The sequence below is a fragment of the Nyctereutes procyonoides genome, unplaced genomic scaffold, assembly GCF_905146905.1.
Source record: "Nyctereutes procyonoides isolate TBG_1078 unplaced genomic scaffold, NYPRO_anot_genome, whole genome shotgun sequence".
Lineage (NCBI taxonomy): Eukaryota > Metazoa > Chordata > Mammalia > Carnivora > Canidae > Nyctereutes > Nyctereutes procyonoides.
In genome coordinates this window covers 10,741,523-10,764,117 of record NW_026575160.1, presented here as the reverse complement: position 1 = coordinate 10,764,117, position 22,595 = coordinate 10,741,523, and the positions used below count along the sequence as shown (strand labels likewise).

General features: G+C 39.1%; 1 protein-coding gene and 1 non-coding gene across 3 annotated transcripts in view; both read left to right on the top strand.

The window, feature by feature from the left end:
- The window catches only part of IGF2BP3 (insulin like growth factor 2 mRNA binding protein 3), a 147,610-nt gene extending 125,747 nt beyond the window's left edge, over positions 1–21,863 (top strand). For both annotated transcript variants that reach the window (XM_055314536.1, XM_055314537.1), the window contains 6 exons: positions 22–147; positions 14,447–14,563; positions 17,869–17,943; positions 20,392–20,523; positions 21,206–21,319; positions 21,538–21,863. In XM_055314536.1, the coding sequence (XP_055170511.1) occupies positions 22–147; positions 14,447–14,563; positions 17,869–17,943; positions 20,392–20,523; positions 21,206–21,319; positions 21,538–21,636 (663 nt within the window). In that variant the 3' untranslated portion in view covers positions 21,637–21,863. The remainder of the gene's footprint in view (positions 1–21; positions 148–14,446; positions 14,564–17,868; positions 17,944–20,391; positions 20,524–21,205; positions 21,320–21,537) is intronic.
- On the top strand, positions 19,888–19,991 carry LOC129502987 (U6 spliceosomal RNA). The gene has a single exon (XR_008663081.1). It is a non-coding gene; the product is annotated as a U6 spliceosomal RNA (small nuclear RNA).
- Positions 21,864–22,595: the final 732 nt, after the last annotated feature.

Genomic DNA, 22,595 nt, shown 5'->3' with positions numbered 1-22,595 from the left:
GGGACCTTTTTACTATTGCAGCTTCAAGCACATTTAATTCCTGGATTAAATCTGAATGCCTTGGGTCTGTTCCCACCCACTTCAGGGATGCCACCTCCCACCTCAGGGCCCCCTTCAGCTATGACTCCTCCTTACCCACAGTTTGAGGTAAGATAATGAACCTTGGCTTTCTGTGTGGTTGAGTGGGATGCAGTCAGAGGGACACAGTCAGACTTTGTTGCCCTCAAGCAGTGTAATGTTAAATGCTAATTGGGACATATTCTAATGTAAAACCTGGTCCCCACACGATTTCTTAGTTGAGAGCCAGCATCTGCTTACCAGTTCCTGTCAGTAGAACCTTGTTACCTACCCCTCTGTAGAGTGGACATATGAATTATCCTTTTGAACTTTGGGGGTAATAGAGTTGTCAGCATTGGTTTTTAAATATCAAAAAAATGTGAGACTCTGGGGTGGGGAAAGAAGTTATTTCCAAAAGTTGAAGGAAAGGACTTTTAAAAGGCTTCCTTCGTCTTTAATTTCACTTGGAAATTAACTGTTTTGAAAGGTCAGTAAAGACGTGTTTTCCATTTTGAGTGTGTTTTTAAACAGTGACCTCAAGATGGTTTTGTTCACAGGTCTGTGTGTGCGTGCGTGTGTCTGCACACGCACAATTAAACTGCTTTTATTCATTTTGTAAAGAGGTAGACTGTCAAGAAAGAACCTTATTTTTATATTTGCTTTTTAAGAATAACATTTTTCCTAAGGTCAAAAATGGGAGACCAGTGATAGTATAAAAATACTTGCAGCCTGGCAGATACTTTACATAGTAATTTAAAAAAAAAATAGTTCACAGTTCTGTTAATAATCAGAGAAAACTGGAGGTAAACAGGTGAAATAAAATTGGCAAAATTCTAGGATCTTCCTTCATGGGTTTGTTTTTACATCTCCCGCTTCCTGTTTGACTCTTCTATAATATATGCTTTGAGTAGTACCTTCTATACCAATTTAGGAAACTGTCCATCTGGAATATGCTGGGCATTCCATTGTAACATTGCCCAGACTACATGTAGAGTAAAATGCTTCTGGAATTGTACAGAGAACACAGATTGCTGAGATTGTTCATATTTTATCCTTTTATGAAGGAGAATTTCCTTGGCCTGTCCTTAACCTTGGCCTCCTCCTGCAGTATTTCTGCCTTTATGGTTGGCAACATTTGTATTTTCCCCTGCCACTCTGAACATGTTTGGCCCTGGAAGCCATATAACAAAGCCCATTAATCTGTGTATAGGCATCAAAATTTCAACTGTGTATCAGTGTGAATAGATTCATCATGCATTATTTGAAGCTTTCCAACACAGCTAAAGGTGCTGTGAAGTAGCTGACATGTTTATACCTTGATGCTTAGAGGGGCTGAGGAAAGGATCCCTGGGATGAGAGCCCAGGTCCAGCCTAGCTCTGCCAGCACTTTGTATCACCCCAGGTCACTCTCCTCTTCCCTCTGGGTTTGTTTTCTTACTTGCTTAATGAAGAAACTGAACTAGATGAATTATCTCTAAGGATTCTTGAGTCAGACATTTCTAGTTTTTACAGAATTCAATAATATGAAAAGTTTCAGAGGAGGGTAAAAGTAAACCTAAAATAGGAATTTGAGAGAATATGGCCTTAACCTCTAATATGGCTGCTAGTTTCTTTATTAGAAGTACATGCATTTGACATATTACTAAGTTTAGGGCACATGTATCCCTAGGATTATTTTAAGAGAAGTGAAAGTATGTTGAAAACATTATTTCCAAAGGACTTTTATGATTTTAAATGTCTGAGTACTTTAAGCAAGTAGAGATTTTGTTTTAAGAATGGGAGAAGGGAGTCCGTGAGCTTTAATAAAAGCGAATCAAAAGTAAATGTAAGGAAGATGCCACTGGAAGAGGTGGTCTTTGCTTTTCCCAAGATTTTAAAATTAAATCAGCTAGATGTAATTAGAAGCAGCCAATGAGATCAGGAGAAAATGGAGAAGCTGTAGTAAAGGTAGAAACACTGCAAGAAGGAAAGAGCTCAGAACCCCTGAGGGTCTGGTGGTTTCACGGGCAGGAAAAGGAAATTCTCTTCATTAAGAGATAAAATGTGGACAATATTATCAATCCAAGTTCTTTGCAGAATTCCAGTGGACATTTTATTCTATATGTATGCTAGGCAGTATATAATAGAATTCCCAACTTCACACATGGACATTTCTCTGAATTGGTGCAGGAGGTACCACTCAAAACAGTAAGTGCTAAGAAAGAAGACAAATCTAACATCTCTGCAGTTGGAATGGTTGATAAATTATGTTGACATTGCATGTGTTTGCTGCAGATGAGTGTGTTCTTTCTATTTTCCTATAAACTACTAACTTTATCTCTGCATATTAGTCTTAGACCTCAAAGAATGTGTCAGGAATTATTGAGAAAACTTAAAGGGAAAGGAGAACTATTTCCATAATCTTAACTTTTTCTTCAGAATGGAAAAAACCTTTGCTTTTGTGGATTTCAAAAATATGTGCTTGCAATTGCCTTTCCTTTTACAAATACATAGGTATTCCTGTCTTGGAAATTTGGTATATATTTTTACAAACTTTGTAATTAAAGGTAATTGTGCTATTTTAAACTTATTCTCCCAAAGGAATTCACCTTGATGTTAACCACGATATCATCTCACTTTTAAGACATTTGGCACAATCCTATTATTTGATACGCAGTCTGTATTTAAATTTCATAGTTTCCCCAATAATGTTCTGTATAGCTGTGTTTTCAATAAAGCAGCCAGTTAAGGATTAAGCATTGCAGTTAGTTGTCATGTCTCTCTAATCCCCTTTATATTTTTAGCAGGAGTCCATCCCATGTGGTATCACCTACTCCCTACCCCTCCTTGTTTATTTATGGCATTGAAAAATCCAGGATAGCAGTTAGGGTGTCACCGAATTTGGATTTGACTGACTGCTTCTACATGATTAGGCTTAGAGTTGTACCTTTTTTGGGAGCAGGAATACTTTCTCTGTGTCTCATTGGGAAGCAGATAATGTCATGTGTTTCATTTTTGGTCATGTTGTTTGATCATACAGTCTGTCCGATTTCTGCATTGTGAAGGTACCTTTCCCATCTATGATTAAGATATTATCAATTGTACTTTGAGAATAGTATCTTGCTCCCCAACAGTCTTTTCCCCCAGTGGGTTTAATATCTATTGCTGACATTTGCCCATCATATTACTATTTTTATGTCTACCATCTTTTATATTTATTAATTGGCAATATTCTGTAAAGAATAGCTTTCTCCACTTTCTGCTTTACAAGGGAAAAAGTTTTTTGTTCTTTACACTAGAATTACCCTAGATCTTTTGTGTTAGAGTCCGTCCCCCCGCAGGGCAGGAGTTGGAGGTGAGACTCGGGTATCACTGCTTTGGAAACCTCTCCAACTGACTTCAGTGTGGCGATAGCCAAGGTTAACAACAGTTGCTCTGTTTCTTAACTGGTTAAGAACCTGTGCCTCACCTTGGACTTACACAAATCAAAATCTCAGTGGGAGCAGATGGAAGCTCAGAAATTCATGATTTTGTAAAGGTCATCAGGAGTTTGTTACCCATTCATTGTCAAACTACTGTTCTGCAAAGAATATTTACTATTCTATGGAAGGATGACTTAAATGTTAGAAAAAAATATCAAGGCTAATGCACATAGACAATACTTGGGATAAGCATAAATACATACCACTTGGGTATGCTACTCTTCCTAGCTTGTTTGATGCTTTATTTTAAAATGTGGTCACAGGGTGCCTGGTGGCTCAGTTGATTAAGCATCCAACTCTTGATTTTGGCTCAGATCATTGTCTCGGGATCCCTGAGTGGCTCAGTGGGTTTAGCGCCTGCCTTTGGCCCAGGGCATGATCCTGGAGTCTCAGGATTGGGTCCCATGTCGGGCTTCCTGCATGGAGCCTGCTTCTCCCTCTGCCTGTGTGTCTCTGCCTCTCTTTCTCTCTGTGTCTCTCATGAATAAATAAATAAATAAAAATCTTTAAAAAAAAAAAAAAAGATCACTGTCTCAGTAGCATGAGATCAAGCCCCACATGGGTCTCTGTGCTGGGTATGGACCCTGCTTAAGATTGTCTCTCTCGGGCAGCCCCGGTGGTGCAGCGGTTTAGCGCCGCCTGCAGCCCAGGGCGTGATCCTGGGATTGAGTCCCACATCAGGCTCCCTGCATGGTGCCTGCTTCTCCCTCTGCCTGTGTCTCTGCCTCTCTCTCTCTCTCTAGCTGTGTCTCTATGAATAAATAAATAAAATCTTTAAAAAAAAAAAAAAAGATTGTCTCTCTCCCTTGGGCCACTACCCCCCAACCCTGCCCTGCTTGCACACACTCCCTTAAAAAAAATGTGGTCTAAAACTCGTCCCCTTTTCTCTGGATCACCTTTTATTACAACCCAGAGGCAAGTACCAGGCTAAACACGTCTGTGGGATGGTGCCATATGTCTCTTTTCATGCCTCTAAATATATTTTGGCATACTATGTGTATCAGGATTAGATTTGAGTGTGTGTTACAGGAAGAAAAATTGGTTTAAATGAGTTTTCCTTCATCAGAAGAGATGAAGGGTAGACAGTCCAAGGCTGGTAGTAGTTATGCTTTATCATGTAGGATAGGTGCTCCTAGTGGTTTAGGTATCATGCTGTCTCCCAGACCAGGGTGACTACTCAAGCTCCAGTTATTGAGTCTGATTCCAGCCAGCAAGGATGAAGGATAAAGACCCAGCAGCTGCTTCATATAAGGACACTGCCTGACGGTAGCTTTTTATAGTTCTACTGGTTAGTCATGTTTGCCAGCACATAACATCAGTTATATCTACCTGCAAGAGAAGCTGGGAAACAGTGTCTATAACTGAAGAGAAGACTAAACATGCCCTACTGGATTTAGTAAATTTACCTGTAGAAGGAATCTCTCAGAGCTGGGGGTGGAATGGGGAGGTGAGCTTTTAAGTTATCTCAAAAACAAAAACAAAAACCATGCAAAACACTGGAGTAATCTAAATTGATTCTGGAGGAGAAAATTCGATCTTTCAGATTCCACTCCTATAGATTATTTTCACATCAAAACAAAGGGAAAACATCATTTTCAGAGAATTGTATTGTGTTTCTGGATACCAGTTAGAGTGAACTGTACTTCCAAATAGCTGTGAGGTAATTTCCTGATATACTATTTTAAGGGAACAACTCTGTAACAAGTTTTATTCTAGTATATAACTTCTTTGTGGGGCACTTAGTTGGAATAGCTTTGCCTTTACTGTATATATTATTAGACTTGGTTCTTTTTCTAAACTCAGATCACTAATACCATTAAGCATACCTAGTAGATCTGACTTTTTGAAACAAACAAACTTGTTTTTAAAGGCAATAATTAAATTTACCAAAGCTTTATTATTTTTTTCCCTTACCATTTATTTTTACATTCCTTTTATTCCCTTTGGCTTCACCTTTCTTCTTTCTGAGGAACCTAGTATTGTAGGTCTGTGAGGGTCTGTGATGACATTCATGTAAAAACTGGGTTAGAGGAGTATAGGTTGGCAGGTATTTGCTCTTGGCACGTGAGGATGTCCGGGAGCAGCCTGGCTTCTACAGCTGCCGTTTGAAGCTTGCTGGTCCTTAGAAGCTCTCCCAGGGAAGTCAGCTACTTATTAAGATGGACTCTTTATCCTTGATGGCCTGTAGGTTAGTAGTCGATCTCTTTTACTTTCAGTGTATATTGCCTGGTAAGAAGGAGGTTTTGATGACTCAATGTTTCAAAGACTCTCTCTTTATGTATTGTTTCCTCTTTCTTTTAGAGTTGTTTCATTTTTCTACTCATGTTTTCTCACTGCTGCTTTGTAACATGAAAGGAGAATTGATGCACCTTGACTTTGGATAAATCTCTTCTGTTCCATTCCAGAACTTTGCTTACCACCACCACCACCCTCGCCCCCCACAATATATTCTAACTGGAACCTGCCAGGTGGATTTTTTTCTAATAGAGCCAGAGTTCGTTCTTCCAACAGACAAAAAGTCTCTAGTTCCTGCCTAGCAGCTGGCTCATGCAGTACTTAATTGGCAAACTTTGAGTTTAGAAATGACAAGAAATGCTCCTTTCAAAAATGCTTGAACAGTAGGGAAGAGGCAATTGGCAGCTCCTGAACAAAGCAAGAGCTGAACTTGGCATAGCACAGAAGAGCATCCGTAGCTGAATGTTATTTCCTGGCGTTTGGGTTGGCAGAAGTTAGCTCAAGTGCTGTTGTCTTCGTAATTGTGATAGTGTCTTTGGAATCTTCCCAGAAGTCTCCAGAACAATAGCATGATCTTAAAATTGCTAACTTTCTGTTTCTCGAAGAGGCAAGAAAGGTGAACATCTTCTTAGGTTTTAGCTAGTTCAGGGTGCTCTTTAAGAAACAAAATTATGAGTTGAAAGGGATTTTTAGATCAGTTCTCTTAGCCTTACTTTTTAGGATTTCTTACTATAGGTACAGCTCTTTTGTCAGTAAAAAAAATTGAGTAAATAACTTACTGTATACACTTATTACCTCTAGGAGGCCTTGGTTACTTAACTATGGGGAGAAACTTTTTGTGCCTTTTTTTTTTTTTTTTTTTAAGACTTAAATACTCTGTTGAGGTCATGGAGTTGAGTAAACCTAATTTCGGTTACAGACCCAAATCCATTAAAACAAAACAAACAAAACAAAACAAAAACCCCCAGGAGTATCTGTTGTACAAACCAAAGGGAAATACTGGCATCCTTCCAGGTTCCTGAAGGCTGGTCTTGTTGGCTGGCAGGCGAGTCTCCGTGCCTTTGTGATGTCTTAGATTCTGTTCCCCACAAAGTAAATACACTTAACCTTACTGTTTGCTCATTCTTGTATCTCCTCATGATAGATGATTAGGAATTACTCATTGGCAGACTTCACCACTTATGCAAACTTTCAGTTGAGCAGCTTTGTTCTTATGTTATTTCAAGCTATAACATAGAGTCTGCCAAGAAGTCCAAAGGAAGTTTTGCCAATAGGCATCTGGCAGAAATCCACTGGGAAGCAGCTTGGGTCATGTGACTGTCCTTCACCTCTGAAGGTTTAGGAAGAAAGGTAAAGGGTAATGCAGTGAACATTAGCTTAAATGCAAAGAATTGTAACAAGGGTAATGCTGACGAGTTTTTTAAAGCTTGATCGTAACCCATTGTTCTGGCTTCTTAGTTTTGTTAAGTAAAAATAAAATTATCTGCATATACAAATCCTGGAAGCATGGCATAGTATGCAGAACTCTATACAACAGTAATTTGTGCCACAGAGCCATTAGTCAAATAGGATAATTATGTGAGGTGCCTTATATTCCCAGAGGAAAAATTCCTTTAAAAGTGCATGCTCAGTGGATATGAAATTGGCGTGGAGGGAATTGGGTGGTCAGAAATGTCTTCGTCACGCCTCGACATTTGATGAGTTAACTTTTATTTTAAGACCCTGTTGCCAGGAGTACACATCCCTGCCCATCCGTGTGGAGCACCACCTCTTGGTATGTTTAGTTCACTTCTTTCTAACACTGCTTTTTATATTTGTAGGCCATTGTGCCTGTTTTCATCCCAGCAGAGAACATTTTTCTGTCTGTAAACGGATCCTTTCATATTTTTACAGCTTCTTTCTGTTAAGATTTGGTCCTTTGGCCCTTCTCTACTGACCACCACTCCTTTTCCAAAGCCTCACACAACCTATACATTTGTTCTTAATCTTCATAGTGGATGTGTTAACTTTTATTCCATTCCTACCCCTAAAAATCAATGAAAAAAAAGTGTTGATGGCCTTTCATCACTGTGTCAGAAAGATTATTTTGCTTTTGTTCAGCTTTTGAGGTGACAAAATAGGTTTGAGCTTTTCTCCTGGCGGAGTTGTCTCAGTATCTTCTAGGCTAAGACACATGCCCACGCTGTGCTTGCAAAGCTTCTTGGCTTTTGTTCCAAGGATGATGCCTGTTAACATTGGTCCTCCGAAGACAGGGAGAAGTGTGTGTGGTTTTTTTGGTTTTTTTTTTTTTTTTTTTACTAAGCAAATGGATAGTTTTTCTCTTCCAGGCACACTCAATTATGCAGCTGATTTTCTTTTTTTAAATTAGCTGCTAGGAAGCTTAAAGCCAAATGTATATAAGAACAACATTCCTGGCTTCATCTTTTATATTCCGTTCCCTATGCTCTTATTTCTTTGCTTCCTTTGTTTTACTTCTAGATTATGTGTATTTTCTAAGCAGCCTAAAACCTTTCTGGAACAAGGCCCAGAAAACAAATAATCACACAGTCATGGCAAAATGCAATGGGACAGATCTGGGCGAGTTACACATTAGGTTTATTCTGATCATTAAAAAGGTCTTTATCACTGTCAGGCCAAAAACAAAAGTGTATTATCCAGAAGATTAATTAATTAATTAATTTATCAGTTTTACCACACAGACCAGAATGACAAAATAGATTAACATTAACATTGAGAACAATTTATGGTCAATGTTAGCATCAATTCAGTTGTTAAAAAAGAAAGACCTTAAAGTGTCCCCTGGAATAGATGGAACATGGTCATGGCAGAGCACGGTGGCAGGCTGTGAGTCACGGTACGTCAACTAATGTTACTCGTTTGGTGTTCTTCACTGGTGATAGGAACAGAAGAGACTCGGCCAAGCTGTGCAGGACAGGCCCTTATCGCACACCTCAGTCCAGAGTTGACTGGCACGGCAAACCAAACCCTCTGCTGGTGTTATTTGTTCTAAGAGCACTTATAGAGACATGAGGGAGGCTTCGTGTAGCCAACAGTTGTATTAAGACCTGTGGTGTGTTACGACATCCTGGGAAACACCAAGGACACCGCGTTGTAAGGAAAGTACTACAGCTGTTCATACATGTGCTGAAGAAACAGCATTCAGTGATTTTCATCAGTAATATTTCCTGGAGTTGAATTTGAGGTTGACTCTTACAGGAAATAGGAGGGAACATGTGGGTTACAGATCAAGGATGAGACTTAGGAGAGCACAGTTCAGATGATTTTCATGTATAGAAAACTTGACATGGAGCCTCGAATCCTATGTTGCTTTCTTTTTCATAAGTGTGAAAGGCATGGTTCAATATAAAATGATTTCCCCCTTTTAAAAATTTTTTAAAATTTCCCCCTTTCTATAGTATATCCGTAGACCATAAGATAAATTTATTTGTATGAAAATTTAGGAATATCTGTCAATTTGAAATGTTAATACTCTGATCTAGCATTTCTGTTATATAAAATCTTAGAAGTATTTGTATAGGGGCACGAGGTTTATGTTTAGAGATTTGGTTGCAGTGTTACAGAAATTAGTGAAAAAAAGGGGGAAACCAGACTTTGGTGCAGATCTTGAAAGTAGCACCTTGAGATAAACCAAAGTAACTGTCAGGCAAAGATAAGGAATGGTGAATTTTTTTTCTTTTTAAAGATTTTTTATTTATTTATTCATGAAAGACACAGAGAGAGGCAGAGGGAGAAGCAGGCCCCCCGTGGGGAACCTGATACAAGACTTGGCCTCAGGACCTTGGGATCAGCTCTGAGCTGAAGGCAGATGCTCAACCGCTGAGCCACCCAGGCATCCCTTTTTTCTTCACAACTTCTCTGTGAGGTGGTTATTTTATTCTCACAGTGGAAACAAACATTGAAACAAACATTGAGACTCCTAAGTGATACAGTACTTTAAATAGGCATAATAAAATAGGTGTGTTCAGATGAGACAAACCTGTTGATTTTGGACCCTTGTTCTGTTGGAGCATCATTTTTTGGGGGTGTGTGGGATTCAATTAAACTATTTTTTATAGGTTTTGTAAGTTTTTTTTGAGGTATAGTTGACACATAACATTGGTTTTAGGGGTACAACATGATGATGTGATACATATATATATAGCAAAATGATCACCACAATAAATCAACATTGTTACCATAGGTTTTTTTTCTTTGTGATAAAAATTTTTAAGACCTCTTTTAGCAACCTTCAGATATGCAGTATAGTATTAACTATAGTTATCAAGCTATACATTACATTTCCATGACTTACTTATTTTGTGCCTTTCCTTTACATCATTTTTAACCTTTAGTTAGCCCTTTTCTTCAAAATCAGGATTTTTTTTTTTAAAGTAGCCTCTAGGCCCAGCATGGGACTCGAACTCACAACTCTGAGATCAAGACCTGAGATTGAATTGGACACTCTACCAACTGAGTCACCCAGGTGCCCCCAAAATAAAGAATTTTTAATGTACTGTCTCTGATGCCATTTTTTGCACATCGATGATCAAAGGCTTACACTTTTGCCAACTACACAAAATAAATTTCTTTTGACTCAGGAAGTCATACCAAGGTAGATAGGAGTGATACCACTGGAAGCAGTACCTCCTCAACAGGGAGTTCTAGTGGGTTTTTTTTTTTTTTTTTTTTTTAAGAGTGCAAGCTCCAGTGGAGGGTGGGGTGGGTGAAGTGGAGAGAGAGGAGCAACCAGACTCCCTGCTGAGCATAGAGAGCCCCACATTGGGCTCTATCCCAAGACCCTGAGATCAAAACATAAGCTGAAGGCAGACATCTAACCATATAACCGACTGAGCCACCCAGGTGCCCCCGGCAGTCTTTCTTAAGAATCACTTATGCAGGGATCCCTGGGTGGCGCAGCGGTTTGGCACCTGCCTTTGGCCCAGGGCGTGATCCTGGTGACTCGGGATCGAATCCCACGTCGGGCTCCCGGTGCATGGAGCCTGCTTCTCCCTCTGCCTATGTCTCTGCCTCTCTCTCTCTGTGTGTGACTATCATAAATAAATAAAAATTAAAAAAAAATAATCACTTATGCAGGGACACCTGGGTGGCTCAGCGGTTGAGCGGCTGCCTTTGGCCTAGGGCACAATCCCGGGGTCCTGAGTTCAAGTCCCACATCGGGCTCCCTGCGAGGATCCCGCTTCTCTCTCTGCCTGTGTCTCTGCCTCTCTCTGTATGTCTCTCATGAATAAATAAATCTTTTTTAAAAAATCACTTATGCAGCTGTGTATTACAAAGCATAAAGCATATCCATACCTGTTGGAAGCAGGGTATGTCCTTTTTTTTCTTTTCCTTTTCAAATAAACATGGCTTAAGAGGTAGAGAAATCCAGGTTTGAATGCTGGCTGCAACACTAGTCAGTATATGACCAATCACTTAATCTCTTTGGCTCAATTTTCTCGTTTTTAAAAAGGAAATGTTGTTAGTTTCTGTTAGTTGTATGGGCTGTCAGGTGTAGATGAGGTGATGTACCTCACAGAGAAAAACTCACAAATTCTCACCACACAGGGCTCCTGTGTACCCCTCCTCCCTGACCATAGTTACCTTCTTAAACCTGAATTTTTTACCTCAGCATGCTTCTCACCCATCTCCCATCATGTTAAACACAACAGTAGCACTCATGTGTTCCAGGAATAACTTGACTGGAATCCTACCATTCTGTGTGGACAGAAGTTTTTGCATAACTTGATAATTTTGAAGTTTGGAATCTTTGGCTCAAGCAGTTTTACTTCTGAGAATTTATGTAATAGAAGTGTTGTACAAGGGCGTAATTTTTTGTGCAAAGGTTAGATTGCAGCATTACCTGAATTAGTTGAAAATTGGTAATTACACATGCACATGCATGGTGAGTCTAGCTGGAGGAGTACCGTTTAATGGGCTGAGGGGAGGGCACATGAGTGACGCTGGGGAGAGATCAAGCTGTGTCCTTAACCAAAGTAGAACGTGTTATTTGTAGCATGTTCCCATTTATTTTTTTGGGTTTATTAACTCCATCTCCCACGACCCCCACCCACTGCCCCATGAAATGGGTCTGCCCGTCCTAACCTAGTTTTCCACATCTTCTCCACTAGATTTGGTCATTCTTCTTAAGCATTTTGCCTCGAAGAATCCAACTTCTATGGGCTTGTTACTTTACGTAATTAGCGGATTATAGAGGTTACAGTTTGGGTCAATGTAAATTTTTCTGATTGATTTTTGATAACTCCTAGACAAGTTTTTGACATTTTCAGATTTACAGATGTTGTATCTATTTATCTTATCTAAAAAAAATTATCTAATAGTTCCCTATTTTTCATTTCAATTTCTTAGCTGGTACATAGGCGACAAAAGGTTCTCCTATAAAGAACCAGCCCAGGGCAGCCCGGGTGGCTCAGCGGTTTAGCACCGCCTTCAGCCCAGAGTGTGATCCTGGAGACCCGGGATCGAGTCCCACGTCGGGCTCCCTGCATGGAGCCTGCTTCTCCCTCTGCCTGTGGCTCTGCCTCTGTGTTCTCATGAGTAAATAAAATCTTTAAAAAAAAACAAAAAACGAGCCAGCCTTTTTGTCAGTTCCAGTGTGTTTCTATTTACTAATTTAGTTTTTAAAAAAAATCTTTGCTTCAGAGGAAGGACACTATAAAGACTACTAAAAAAAATTCCTACCAAACAGTGTGAGTACTGTGTCCTGTGGTGGGACAGCACCTGGTAAGTGCATGTTGAGGGACAAGTGGAACGGCTGATTCATCCAGACATGGGTTTCTGCTGTTGATTGGCATCTCTCCAGTAGACCCCTTGGTACCAAGTACTACTCTACTCCATGCTCTCTGCTTGCACTCTGGGCTTAACAGCAAGAAGATGGAGCTAATATGCCCCTGGTAATTTTTGTGTTGTGTGTAAAGAGGGGTGGTCATTTGGTAGACAAACACTAGGTACCACAAAATTTGTTTCCACATCCTGTTAAAAATAAAATAAAATAAATAAATAAATAAAAATAAATAAATAATGAGCCCAGTGCTGCTGTTTCATTTGAGATTTTTAGAAACTGCTTAAAATGATATTTCTAAAGATTTTCCTAGTTCCTGGGATACTTGAAAGCAAAACTGTTGACACAATTGTTCGAGATTTTACAATTTAGGGAGAGTTTGGTAAATTAAAAATTAGACTGAAACTATTTCATGGCTCTTTGTGAAACACATTACAATACTTGAGGGACCAACCTGAGTACTTGAAAATGGAATTTATAGTATCTTACCTAATAGGGATGTAAGAAGTCTTGAGAGAATTCTGTGAAGTGTTTCTGACCAAGAAGTTAATGTGTACATTTCTTCCTACAATGTATCTTTTAATATCTCTATAAATCTTAGTTGTTAGGTGTACTTAAAAAAAAAAAAAACCCCAAATGCATTATAAGTTAGTGTATTTATTCATCTAACTTAATGTATTCATCTAGTGGCTCATCCTAAAATATTTCTTGGCATATATGGGAAATCTGTACCTGCCTCTCAATTTTGCTGTGAACCTAAAATTGCTCTTAAAAAGTTTTAGAAATAAAAAATATTTTAAAAAGCATTTCTTGGAATAAATTTCTTAGAATTGACTTATTCTTGGAAGCATGTTTTTCTTAATGTTATTAGAAAGCAAGTATTGAAAAAAAAAAAAAAGCAAGTATTGGGATGCCTGGGTGGTCGGTCGGTTAAGTGTCCAACTCTTGATTTCAGCTCAGGTCTTGATCCTCAGGGTTTTAAGTTTGGGTTCCTCAGTAGGCATAGAGCCTACTCTAAAAAAAAAGTAATCAAGTATTAGTGTATGAACATGTACTGCTTAGAACTTGTAGCTCGCCAGTAACATCACTGAATCTTGGATTAGCCTTTTTACCTTTTTTTGGAACACAGTCACTGTATTCTCTTGAGTATGTGTCCATTAGCCTTACAAGAATGACCATTTGAAGGGAGATGGCTGAGGAAGGACATAGTTGGCTTCAAGTGGGCAGTTGAGAAGTGAAGTACACAGATAAAATCCATTTTTGAAAAATCTTTTAGGAGTTAGCCTTCAAAGTGTTTTCCAATTTGCATGTTAAGAGGCAAAAGGAGGGCAGAGATGGAAGGATTAACGAATTGTAGGGGAAAGAATCTTAGGGCATTTTTTACTACTAAAGTGATAGAGTTCTCTTCTAATCCTGTCCTATGCTTGGGTGTGGTTGTGTACTGCATGGTGGTGGTAAGGTTTTTATATGATTCAGTTGTAAGTAACGAGCTTCAAGAGTTCTTCCCTTTGAGAAGAGGTCATCAGGTATGTGTTTACGAAGTAAAAGCTACATGGATAAGGTGCAGAGTCGGTGTCCTTGGATGCAGCCGTGTTTGTTGATGTGTGGCCCAGAATTTCACTTGTCAAGGATCTAAAACTGTATGATTTTGACTTACCTTCTAAATCTGTAAATCAGGGACATCCTAAAGTTGAAGAAAACTGTGTAGAGAAAAGTGACCTTTTAAATTCAAATGCTTTTGGGATGAATAGATGTTCTCAACCTCAGGTAAATTCTTAGCAACAAACTCTTGTTGATCTAATCTTCCTACTGTATGACAATGCCCCCCTCCCTAGGCCAATGATAATAGCCCGATTTGTACCAAATACACATATATGTCCTGTCTTTCCAACAGCAATCAGAAACCGAGACCGTTCATCTGTTTATCCCAGCCCTGTCTGTTGGCGCCATTATCGGCAAGCAGGGGCAGCACATCAAGCAGCTTTCTCGCTTTGCAGGAGCTTCTATTAAGGTACTGTTCTGTCAGCTGTGGCTCTTGGTGCTTTAACGACAGTGAGTTACAGGAACAGGAGTTGTTTTGCCACTTCATAATTTGAATTGAATGTGGCAGTGTGTATGGGGTCACACAGGAAACCCCAAACATCAGCCTCAACAGAGTACGCTGAATTCTTAGAAGTAGTTGGGGTAAGCAGTCCGGTGCCAGTGTGGTGGGTTTGCCCCACCAAGTCCCTGGACTTACGTTTGTTCCAGCTCATCCTCCCCAGGCCTGGCCTTGGTCCCTCATGATCCCAAATGACACTTCTGTGCTTTCACAAGTCTGTGAGCCAGCCAGTTGGAGGACACTGAGAACATTTCTCTGACAGAGGTTTCTTATTAGCTGCCGTAGGATATTTTTATTTCCATTTCATTGCTCAGAAACTGATCACGGAACGCCTGGGTGGCTCAGTCAGTTGAGCATTCGTCTGCCTTGGGCTCAAGATGTGATCCTGGAGTTCCAGGATCGAGTCCCACATCAGGCTCCCTGCAGGGAGGCTGCTTCTCCCTCTGCCTGTGTCTTTGCCTCTGTGTCTCTTTCATGAACAAATAAATAAAATATTTAATGGGGAAAAAAAAAAACTGATCATGAGGCCAGACACAGCAGAAAGAGTAACAGGGAAATGTTCATTGAAATATTCTATTACTATGGAAAGTGGAATAACAAATACCAGAGGACAGCTAATGGTACATCAACTAGATAACTGTGTGCTCTGAAGACTCTGTATTTTGATATGCTGAGAAATAATACAGTAACATACATAGGTCATTGGGTTTTAAGAAATGCACAAATTGATAAAGGCTCCATACAATGGCAGTTTTCTTCAGGAAAACATCAGTCTATTGGGGTGGGTTTTTTTGTTGTTAATGTTTTATAAAATTTTTCTTTAAAAGAATAGTACTGGGGTGCCTAGGTGGCTCAGTGAGCCTCTGACTCTTGATTTCAGCTCAGGTCATGATCTCAGGATCCTGGATTGAGCCCTGTGTCTGGCTCAGTGTTTAGCCAAGAATCTGCTGCTTTCCTTCTCCCCTTCCCTCTGTCCCTCTCAAATAAATGAATCTCTAAGTACATAAAATCTTTAAAAAATATATAGTACACAAAAAAGTTGAACTCAAAAGTTTATAGCATCTTTATTTCCAGCTGTCCCTAAATGGGAAGCAGCACATATTCAGCAACTGGCAAACAGATAAACTGTGGTCCATCTAAACAGAAAATATTAAGAACAAACTATTGATACAAATTGGTTGAATCTCATGTTACATGCTAAGGGAAAGAAATCAGACCAAGAGGCTGCTACTCTATGATCCATTTGTAGAAAAACTCTGGAATTTTTCTCTATAGAGAAAAAATTCAGTGGTTGCTGGAAATTGGAGGTAGAAGGAGAGGCTTGAATACAAAGAGAGATAGGGAAGAATTGTGGAGCGTAATGAACTATTTTTATGTTGACTGTGGTAGTGGTTACTACCTGCCTATGCATTTGTTACCAAAAGAATGAATTTTACTGTATGTAAATTAAACAGTTAATAAAAAAACAAAACACAGAACTAGTCCTTATATGCTCTATTGTAGCAAAAGATAACAAAATACATGAACAGGAAATGCAGCCAAGACAAACAGGTAATGGAAAAGAGATGTTAAAAGATTGAGGGGCGAACTAGCTTTACTATCCTGCTGGTTTCCTGATCAAAGACTTAAATCTTTAACACATGCAAAAAGAACCTAGTAGATTGGCTCTGGAAAAACTGCAATGCACTTTCATGAACGAGAACTAAGTATTCAGTATTCAGTTCTCTCCTTTTCAGGCTTCTTGAAGGATTTATAATGAGAGTAAAATGTTTGTTTCCAAGAAAGCATGTAACAGCCTAATCTGAAAGATACACCACCACTCTTAACATTTTTGCTAAATTTACATAGACATAAAGTTCATGTACTAAATAGGCATATATTTGGTTATTGCTGATTATCTGTGTTCACTTATTGGACATTTAGACTGTTCCTAACTTATCCTGCACAAACAATGCAGTGACGAACAGAGTTCTCTTAGCCACATTGTCACCTACAATCTTATTCTTTAAGGTAAGTGTATAAAAGTAGATTTGATGAATCAAAGGGCATGTATTTTCAGGCTTTTCAGAGGTATAGCAATTTATGCTCTTCAGCTCAGTGTATAAGTGCCCTTAGCCTCAGCCCTCCCTCACCAGTATTGACAAAAGAAGTCTAGTCAGAAAGATAAAGAATGGTATCTTTGTTCTAGGGGTTTCCAGTGAATAATTCTAAGAGCTTAGACTAAAGGGAAGTAATTATTTGCTTGTCTTCTAGACTCGGAATTAGCACGTGCCCAGCATAAAGTAGGAATAGTATTAGCATGGCTCTAGGTGACAGAGGGAGAAAAAGATGACTCCATTAAAAACGAAAACATTCTTTGATTATAAACACGTGGGAAGGGGTCTAGTAGACCATATTGGTAACTGACAGTGATCATATTCAATGGCAGAATTTGGGATAGTGTTTATCATATTTTCTGCTCATTCTTACATAGTAATATATTTTGTAAATAGAATTTGCTTCTTGCACAGCATATGTCTAGTTAATTTTTTTCCTTTTTAAACAACTCATACCAGCTGGGGCCCCAAATCTTACGACTGGAAGAATGGTTTCCTTTCCCTTCAGCAGTCTGCAACATTTCCCCCAGCTTTTTGTGTGATTTCATGCATTCTGCAAAAATAGAAAAGCCAGTAACTTTTCTTCTGCTAAATTAATGTTTATTTCCTAATGTTACTCTAATGAGCATACTCCAATAGTCTTAGATTTGTGAACATAGCAATTTCTTGCACATACAGAAAGCTTGGGGGTTCTGATGCAGATGGGCCAGAGATCACACTTTGAGCACTACTGGTGGGGTGATAAAGAGCATGGGCAGTGGAGACAGACTCGGGTCTCCCTCCAGCTGGATTAGCTGTGATCGTGGATGGGCCAGGTAACTCAGCTTCTGTTCTCCCACCGTAAAGTCCAGGCAGCACCTCTTAGAGCCTAGCGAGGAGAAGCTGAGACGGCATGCGGATGTTTACATCTGGGTCAGCCACAGTGTGAGTGCACAGTTCGTGGCAGGAGCCAAAACTAATGAACCCGTGTTAATCACTGCCAATCTGTAGCTTTCTCCCAGAAGGCTTTCTCTTCTCTAATACATTTTAGTAAGTCATGCATAAATGTGAGGCTGGTGTGTGTAACATTTTTATCAGTGGCACCTGCAAGTGCATCCTCCCTTGATATGTCTTTTACAGATTGCTCCAGCTGAAGCACCAGATGCTAAAGTGAGGATGGTGATTATCACCGGGCCGCCAGAGGCTCAATTCAAGGTATGTGCTCTAGAGTGCATGCACAGGTAACAAATGAATGGATTCATAGAATGTTAATGCCTTCTTTTCAGAAACTCTAAACCTTTCTCCCTTAAATATATCTAAAACCTGTAAAAACAATCTCCCAATGGAAATTCACAAGACTAACATAGAAACATACCCAAAGTTATATTTTAAAAATAAACCAGACTTCGTTTCAATTTTGAGTGTTTTGTGATGGTTGCTGTGTTTACTTATCTCCCAAAGGAGAATTTGTTCAGTGCCTTGTTACTATGTGAAGATGAGACCTTTAAGACTGAAATTTACAAACTTGTCTGATTATTATGCTGTGTTAAACTTGTTCCCAAATATTCCCTCTTGTCCTTAATTCTTCTGGCATTTGTCTTGGTGTGAACTATTGTTCTTATATTTTGGGGTTTGAGACCTTTGCAAGCTGGAGTGCCCCTCATTGTACACTGAGAGTCGACAAAGAGCAGGGACCGGGCATCCAGGCTGCCAGTTCAAATGCCAGCTGTATCATTTATCTGCTGTGTGACTTTGGGCAAATTACTTAACTTTTCTCTGGCTAGTTACTCAGCTGTAAAATGAGGATTTGAAAACCCATGAGGTTGAAACAAGGTTATTAGGTATAAAGAATACATAAAGTGCTTAGAATATTGCTTCCCACGTAGGAGGCCCAATATAAATAAGCTGGTGGTGGTCAGCAGACTCAGGGTGAATCGGACTAAGATTCTGCCAAATTGTCAAACACACTCTTTCAGGTATGGAATTTCTCCCTAAAACTTAGTACAAGTGGCTATAAAACTATTGAATTAGAATAATAACACTATCCCCAAGTGTCTTATTCTTAACACCTGGTCCCTGTGTAACAGGACAACTCTTGAACCTTAAACCTCTAAATGTGGCTAGTAACAATGCCTCCTTCTCCCCCAATTTCCCCCTTTTAAACTATCGCTTTCTTACATCTCTCTTTTCTGTGGGACATTTTTCAGTAAAAATCCGAAACTTTTTCATTTACAGGAAGAATAGGAAACAAAAGGAGGTGCTTTGAGATGTGGGTGCAGTTGGCTAGGCTCAAACTCAGGAGAAGAAATTAGCCCTTCACACCAGCCTTCTGGTCCAGGCAGCTGAAGTCCTAACTCGGAAGTGTTGCAAACTGCTTCCTATCCCAAACCTACAGGATCATTCACTTTCAGTTTGAAATCTTAAAAGATAAACATAGGCGTCCATTATTGCATGTTTCTTCTTGGTGCTGAGCTCTTACATTTTTAATAAACAGAACTACCAACTTGTCATTCCTATAATTGTTTGCTGGGAAATTCAGTTTGTTGCCCTGTATCCTTCAATACCCTTAGTCATCTTAAATGGAATATTTAAGGAAACCTATAATGCTTAAATATCATTTATGTGGTCACTGATAATTACAAGTGAATTATTTTAGAGATCTAAGGGGTGATAAATCTTCTAACCCATATTTTTCTGATTTTGAGAGCTTTTGTTTTGAAAGAGGGATGTGTATCTTTGTCCTGTTTTTTTTTTTTCTCTGTCCTTTGTGTTGATGCCTAGATCTGTGGCTGAGACTTTGAGAATGAATGGAATATAGGGTACCAAGATGGATTTTGTTTTTCTGTAATCCCCTATAATGAAGTTCTCATTTCTGCACCACTGAAAATGTGTTGGGTACTTCTGTTTTTATGATTTGCCCTGGTAGCTTGTCAGATTAAACCAACTCTGACTTGTTTATCCTTTGGTATACAGGCAAGCAAATTAATAGTACATGATAGAAGTTTCTTAGGTATGTCTAGTTATATGCAGTAGGTATAGGGATGTGAGGACTATAAATATGAGAAGTGTTTGTTAACCTGATTTTGTAGCCTTATAATTTATAGTAGAGGCCATTTGGCTGAGATGAAGAAATGTGTTTAAATAGAAAGTATCCTTTCAGTGCTCGCTTTGGCAGCACATACACTAAAATGGGAATGATACAGAGAAGATTAGCATGGCCCCTGTGCAAGGAGGACACCCAAATTCATAGAAAGTATCCTTTCAGCAGTTATGAGCCTACCACAGCTGGCTCTGTAGTTCTTCACCATTTCTTCTATTCAAGAAAAACACAGTTACTTTCTTACTGAAAGCATGACAGGTTTTTACCTTTTCGGATCAGAGGGCAAATGATCATTTGTCCACAAAAATGATTTGTTTTTAGTTTGAGTGGCTAATTATTACCTTTAATTCTTTTTGTTCAAAGAACAAGCCATATTCTTCAGTCATTTAGTTAGCACCTCTGTGGTGCCCGCTTGTTCTTGTGAACCTAATTTGCCTCATATGCCATCTGTAACAATCAAATGCAGATGTGTCCCCATTCCAGTATATTCTGGCCATCTTTGAAGTTAATGGACCTTTTTTCCCTTTGTTAATGACACTGATAGGATATGTTCTCATCTTTAGGCTCAGGGAAGAATTTATGGAAAAATTAAAGAAGAAAACTTTGTTAGTCCTAAAGAAGAGGTGAAACTTGAAGCTCATATCAGAGTGCCATCCTTTGCTGCTGGCAGAGTTATTGGAAAAGGAGGCAAAACGGCAAGTACTTCAGCAAAACCTGTGCAGTGGTATGAAAGGGAAAGCATTGAAAGGTACTTAGGAGTTCCAAGTCCCTGAATTTTGGCTAATTTATAAAAAGCAGGATCACCTTGGCCCAGGTTTGGAGAAGACTGCCTTTCGTTCTTCCTGAGTGTCGGTGTCAGCTCCTAGTGAAAGTAACGCCTCTCTGACCGCTTTGTGGGAGAGGACTACTGGCTCGTGTATAAGGGGCACTTAGCATTGTCAGTTGACATAAATCCAGCTTTTTATTTTTGCACATTTGATCAAAAGAAAACTTTTAAAAATTTCATCTACCTTTATAATCTACCTCTGTAACAAAAAAGTAAATGGTTTCCAGGTTCTCTTTAGCACATGTAACTTTAAGTTGTTTTCAAAGCTGTTTACAATTTTGAAGTAATTGAGAGCACACGCTTTGGGATCTGACTTTCAGGGATGCAGCCTGGTTCTGCCATTCACCTGTATAACTGGTCAGGTCAATTTCTTTGGTTAAGTCTTAATCATCTTGCAATGGGCACAATACCGATAACCTGATAGAATTATTGGTGGATGAGATGAAATTTGTAAAAGCCACAGTTTAGTGTTTGGCACGTAGTTAAGTGTTCAGCAAATGGTAATTTTTTTAAAACCTCAATTTGACATGATCTGTATTTATCTTTTTCAGGTGAATGAGCTCCAGAATTTGTCAAGTGCAGAAGTAGTTGTCCCTCGTGACCAGACACCTGATGAGAATGACCAAGTGGTTGTGAAAATAACTGGTCACTTCTATGCTTGCCAGGCAAGTGGGCTCTAATGTGATAAGCTCTTTTGCTTCTTTCATGCATGGGAGCAGTTCTCCTGGGGCGTGCCCCCACCCCAAATAAATATTCAAGGTTGGTTGGTGCTTAACACACTTAATCCCTTTTAGCAGGTAATTTCAAACTCTACTAGCAACTAAACTAGTATGTCTCTTTTGATTAGGTAGAAATTTCAGATCTTTTCTCTCTCCTTTTGCAGGTTGCCCAGAGAAAAATTCAGGAAATTTTGACTCAGGTAAAGCAGCACCAACAGCAGAAAGCTCTGCAAAGTGGACCACCTCAGTCAAGACGGAAGTAAAGGCTCAGGAAACAGCCCACCACAGAGGCAGACGCCAAACCAAAGACAGATTGCTTAACCAACAGATGGGCGCTGAACCCCTAATATCCAGAATTACATGCACAAGTTTTTACCTAGCCAGTTGTTTCTGAGGACCAGGCAACTTTTGAACTCCTGTCTCTGTGAGAATGTATACTTTATGCTCTCTGAAATGTATGACACCCAGCTTTAAAAAAATAAAAAAATAAGGTGGGGGGAGGGAGGGAAAGAGAGGAGCTCTGCACTTCCCTTTTGTTGTATTCTCAGTGTAACAAATATTCTAATTTTTCTAAATATACCCCCCTATTGCCAGAAATTGGCTTAATGATGCATTCACTAAATTCATAAAATATAGATTGCTCCCAAATCCAGTTGTTAAAATTGGATCAGAATAGAATGATTACAAGAACTTAAATGGTAAGCTATTAGCATAGAACAACTGTTCTCAGTTTTATCTTTATCTAACACTAACATGAATAACCTAAGGGAAGTGCTGAATGGTGTTGGCAGGGGTATTAAATGTGCATTTTTACTCAACTACCTCAGGTATTCAGTAATGCAATGAAAGCAAAATTGTTTCTGTTTTTGTTTTTTTTGTTTTTTGTTTTTTGGAAAATTTTATATACTTTATAAAGATAAAAGTCCAACAGTTTTTTAAAAAACTTAATTAGCTGACAGGAAAATAACAGAAAATTTTTACTTCTGGCTGGTGACCGTAAAGCTGGAAAATTAATTTCAGGTTTTTTGAGGCTTTTGACACCATTAGTTGGAAAATCCAATAAATGTTCAGTGATACGGAGCAGTGCCTATATTTGGAGAGCAGCAATACCATTTCATTTTTCGTTTATGGTAGGGAATCTTTTCGATGGTACTAACAGAGCAAAGTGGTTGCAGGAGGTTTTGGAACGGCTAGTTTAAAAGGCTTCGGGAGACTTCAGTTT